Source organism: Camellia sinensis, chromosome 11 (assembly GCF_055761805.1).
Source record: "Camellia sinensis isolate YWXY chromosome 11, ASM5576180v1, whole genome shotgun sequence".
In the NCBI taxonomy this organism is placed as follows: Eukaryota; Viridiplantae; Streptophyta; class Magnoliopsida; order Ericales; family Theaceae; genus Camellia; species Camellia sinensis.
Window position 1 is genome coordinate 122218995 of NC_138971.1, and position 5285 is coordinate 122224279.

Below are 5285 nucleotides of genomic sequence, written 5' to 3' on the forward strand. Positions count from 1 at the left end.
AAAGTTAGCTAAACTCTTGAAAGGGTGGAATGAGTCAAGTCTTTCTTTGTTTCTTTCTTTGTGATTGTTGACATGAACTTTTTCCAGCAGTGTGTGGGGGGGTTTTGTTTGAATTCGACTAACAGTGACAAATATCATGAAAGCTTCTCCCCCCACTACAAGAATGGTCAAGGAGAGGGACTCACTCACACAGTCAGCCCAGAGAGAGAGAGAGAGAGAGAGAGGAGAGAGAAAAGTGGGGGACATACCACTTTCATTAATAAACTCCCTTGAATAATTGAGTGAAAGACAGAAAAGAAAAGAAAAGAAAGGAAAAGAAAAGAAAACAGGCAGGCCCCCCCTTCTTCCTCTCCCTCTTCCTCTCTCTCTTCTTCACTGTTACTAAATTTTAGTACTGCATTGCCCAATTTGAAGACTGGAGACTACAGAGAGTCAGGAGTAGCCAAGCAAAAGCATTAAGCAACCACAACTCTTCTTCAATTGCGTTCTGATTGTAGAAACAGAGTGCTCTGTTTTCTCTCTCTCTCTGGTTCTTCTCTGTTCTCAGTTGTCGAAGATGCCTAGACCAGGTCCAAGACCCTATGAGTGTGTTAGAAGAGCTTGGCACAGTGATACACACCAACCCATCAGAGGCTGTCTCATCCAAGAAATTTTCAGGTTCTCTCTCTCTCTCTCTCTCTCTCTCTCCATTCACATATATACAAATCTCTGTTTCTCTATTTCTGTTTTTTTTTTTTTTAATATCTATGAAGTGTTTGATTAGGGTTGTGAATGAGATTCATAACTCAGCAACTAAAAAGAACAAAGAATGGCAAGAGAAGCTCCCTATTGTGGTCTTGAAAGCTGAAGAAATCATCTACTCCAAAGCCAATTCTGAGGTTTTGCTTTTGTTCTTCACTTTCCTACACCAAAATTTTCACTCAATACCCACTTTTTCTTTTGTTCTTTCCATTTTCATGTTGTGTGAACTTTTGAAAACACTTGTTGTTAGGCTGAGTACATGGATCTTAAAACCATTTGGGGTAGAACAAATGATGCCATTGACACAATCATTCGACATGACAAGAGTTCCGAAACCGGACAGCTTCTTCGGCCTTGCAATGAAGGTATCCATTATTCAATTTTCTTTTGTTCTTTGCCAATTTTCAATCTTTGAATATAAATCAGCATTTCTAAAAATTGTTTGTAGTCATTTTAGTGATATGCTACTCGTCAGGTTTTAAAAATCAGCCATTACGGGTTGTATCGCTGGTTACACCGGTTACATAACAGAATTTTAGACTTTCGAAATTGTTGTTTATTAATTTATCAGTATATCAACGGATCAATAATCGTATTACTAATACTGATACATATTTATGATATTATTATATATAATCATGCTAGATATATAACACAGCAACATATGCATTTTAAGATGCTTTAAAATGTAATAGCTTCAAGTAAATGTTTGATTTCAATTATCAAATGGATTGTTTTTGAAGTGTAACATGTGTAATTTTCTTGTTCTAATTTGTCTTAGCTGCTCTCAATTTGGGCTGCACTCCGAGAAGAGCATCAAGGAGCCAACGAAATAACAATCTGCGATCCTACCTTACTACAACCTCTCCTTCGGGGCCTACTCATGTTCCTCCCAACAATCTAGAGAACATAATTCAGGGAAATCATACAATGAAATCGCCATTCGTGTCTCATAATAATTCGAACTTTATAAAATCTACTACCATGAATGCCAACCATTTACGCTCCGAATCTCAATGTTCTATCCCCCAAAAGGATAATCTAATTTGTAGCAAGTACCACTTTTATCCCTTGTACTATGGAAACCAGCTTCAATCTCAAGTATCCGAGTTTAGTTTTGAAATCCCTCCCAACTTGAACTCTGACAATGCAACGCTTTCTGAGATTGGTTGTGATTTAGCAAATTTGAGGGAAAATACTGAGAACCCATTTGGAATCAGATGTGATTTGTCGTTGCGGTTAGGTCCTCTATCGGTTCCATGCGTAAGTGTTGAGAATAGTTGGCCACAGGAGGTTGAAGATGTCGGTTCAAATACTTATCCAGAGAATAGAGAGTTCTCTTTCTTCCCCAAGGCCAATGGTCATGATCCGTTGGACTCATGTTCGAGTAAATGGAGTTCTGTGACTGAGAATATGAATATAGAGACGACAATGAGAAAGCGAAAGGCAACTTGTGACCCATCAGAGGATAGGCAATTTTGTTGAGCAATGCAGGTTTGTAGACTAACTTCTATGTCATTAGTTATCTTTGAAACATTGAATTGATGAGTTGCTTGCTTCATGCAATTTTGCAGCAAAAGTGTATGTTTGGTTGCTTTTTCGTTTTCTGTTTTTGTTTTTTGGAAAACCCATTTCCACTTGGTTGTGCTTGGAATATTTGACAAGATTATGTGGAAAGAGGGCAAAAAATTATTCACTTGACCTTTAATTGTTTAAACTGAGAATGTTGAGTCAATTGGTTTATATGAGTGGGAAGCAAAGAGTTTCATATATGTTTTTTTTTTTATACAGCGGAAATGAAAGGCTCGGTTTGGAACGATTTTGGAAATATAATTCTACCCACCTATTCTAATTTCATGTGTGGTTCCTACTTTCAAATTGTATTTCCACAATCAAAAGAAAACTCCTGTCTCAGGCCCGATTTTCAAATTTTTTTTTTTTTTCAAATTTGGCCTAACCGGTCGTCCCACCGATTGTCCGGTCGGTTAACCGGAACAATGTAAATTTTTTTTTTTTTTTTTTGCAATTGACACATGTTAATTTTTATATATTCGAAAAAAATATTTTTCGAATTTTTAAATTTTTTTATGTGCTTTAATAAAATTTTGAGTTGTATGTTTGGTTATGAGTTATAAGTTTTTGTATCCAATATCATGTCACATCAAAAATTTCTTACTCAATTCAAAACTCTTTCTCCAAACAAATTTTCTACACTCAAATCATAATTCCAAAACTCACAAATTCCAAATACAACTTATACTCTTAAATCATATTTGCAAAATTCTACCAAATGCAACCAAAGAGTTTTCATATATAACCTGCAAGGGTAGCCTAGTTGGTTGAGGATAAGGGACCAGGGACCTAGGAGTTTGCTCCTCTCTAGGTCTCAGGTTCGAATCCCACCCCCAGCTGGCTACTGGCGGGCCACTGCGCCTTTGCCTGGTCGATTGGTTCAAGGCTCCGAGATTAGTCGAGGTGCGTCACTCCGAAAGGGGTGCTGGCCCGAATACTCGGTTATCAAAAAAAAAAAAAAAGTTTCATATATGTTATCTTGAGCCATTATGCCTAAAAAAAAAAAAAAAAAAAAAAAAAAAAAAGAAAAGACATGACTCCAGTTTTGTGGAATATTTTTGTCATGATTATATGAAATTTGAGAGGTCATGGTAGGTTAGTTTTTTGGTTTTTGGCTATTTTAGTTTGGAACTAAAAAGTCTTGTTTGGGATAGACATTTTAGCTTTTTTGACTTTTTGTGAGAAAAAAAATGTAATAATTATGAATTGAATGTGATATTTTATCTTATTAAATTAAAAAGATTATTTTATTTTTTTATCAGTAAAATAGTCCCAAAACTAATCCACTCCAATCCAAAGGGAAATGCTAAAGAGCTCTAAATCTAGAGCTCTAATTTGAACTCTAATGATGTGTCAAAGCAAAAAAAAAAAACAAAACAAAACAAGGCACAAACATCACATCAGGGTGTGTCTCACCTTCCCCTTAGAGCTATTAGAGCTCTTATATTAGAGCTCTAAAGCATTTTTGCAATCCAAATTGCCAAATGAAGACATAATGAGTGCATGGGTTAGTGGAATTTAAAGTAGAAAATACAAACATAAAAATAAAAATGAAAAAACAATCATTGCTTCCCCACAAGGATGCAACATTTGGAAACTTATATGGAATCATCAAGAATGACAAGAAAACAAAAGTTAAATGGACCCCTAAGAAGTTACTAGAAAACTTAAGATTTTATATATAATTCACTTTATGGTGCCTGGGATTTCACCTTATTTTTGTCGGTTGATGAAATTATTGATGACATGTACTTTATATTGTTTGTACCTTTTCTTTTAATCTTTTGTTTTTCTTTCACTGTATATCAGAACATGTCTCAAACCCACTTTGGTGAATGGATAGAAGATCAAGAAGTGATATTTTGCTAAGGGGGTGTGGTATTTAGCTCTTCTGATCTTTCACACAATGTGGTATGTGGAAGTAGAAATTACAAATGAGTGGAATAATGAAAAAATAATTGTACTATAAAGGAAATTTTTTTTTTTGCATAACTCTATCTCACAAGGACTTTGTACCAAACACAAGAAGGGTTTGCACCATATATAAGGAAAATTTGTACCATCATAAAAATATAGTAAAATATTTTTTTACTGTCTCACTGATTTGTAATTTTCCATATGTTAAAACACTTTGTTATCATTAGATGATTGCTTTTTTATTTGGGATTAATTTTTAAAGTAATATTTATGAATAGTTGAAATTTTTCTTTGTCAAAATCTCTAGGATAACAAAAGAGAGCTTTTTTTAAGGACTTCAATTTGAGTTTATTTTTTGTTTTTATTTTATTTTCATTTTTCTCTACCAATCCTTGATACACACATAACCAATCAAATGATAAAGAATCCAAATTCCAATGAAAAATTTCTCATTCAAAACAGCTATTTGTAAGGAGCCATTGGCCTATGTTTTTTTAGAAGAAAGTAGTAAATGATAAGATTTTGATGTGGTTATGGGATCAGACAGATTTGTGGGAGGCCGAGATTGTCCATTGAATGAATATTATACAAACCCAATTCGAATACAATAGATTTAAATCCAATATAAAACACCCTTCAAATTAATCAGTTTTTTTATTTTTTATTTATTACCTTAACAAAGATTGATACAACCAGCCCAACTTACCCGCCCAATTGGCCCAACTCAACATAGATATGTTGTTCTAATCCTCCTGACTATGGGCCCCACCCAACTGATTAAACACCCACTACCTCTTGGCCCAACACGCAGCCTAAGGGCCCAACCCTCAAGGGTTTGACTTGGGACAGAAACCCAACAGCAAAAAGAAGTGGCGGACAGGAAGGACTGAAGGCTCTAGCTACCACCTCATACACCAAACAAGTCAAGGGGAAGCCCTCAAGAAAGATAGATCACGTAGCATCCCTCAAGCAGGTAACCAAGGCAATCTGCATGATGCATACACACCACCTCATTCTATTCTAATCTAGCAAGACAACTAACTTCTCCACCGGAG

General features: G+C 35.3%; 1 protein-coding gene across 2 annotated transcripts; it reads left to right on the forward strand.

Annotated features, from left to right (window-relative positions):
• The first annotated feature begins 201 nt into the window (after positions 1-201).
• LOC114293594 (histone acetyltransferase) lies at positions 202-4409 on the forward strand. 2 transcript variants are annotated; one of them, XM_028237685.2, is made up of 5 exons: positions 202-657; positions 764-878; positions 992-1106; positions 1523-2235; positions 4123-4409. In XM_028237685.2, exons 1-4 carry the CDS (start codon positions 557-559, stop codon positions 2224-2226), a joined length of 1035 nt encoding a protein of 344 aa, XP_028093486.2. In that variant the 5' UTR covers positions 202-556; the 3' UTR covers positions 2227-2235; positions 4123-4409. The 2 variants fall into 2 exon arrangements, with proteins under 2 accessions (XP_028093486.2, XP_028093487.2); XM_028237686.2 differs by lacking the exon at positions 4123-4409 and adding an exon at positions 2533-2569 and having other exon boundaries at positions 288-657.
• The last annotated feature ends 876 nt before the right edge of the window (positions 4410-5285 follow it).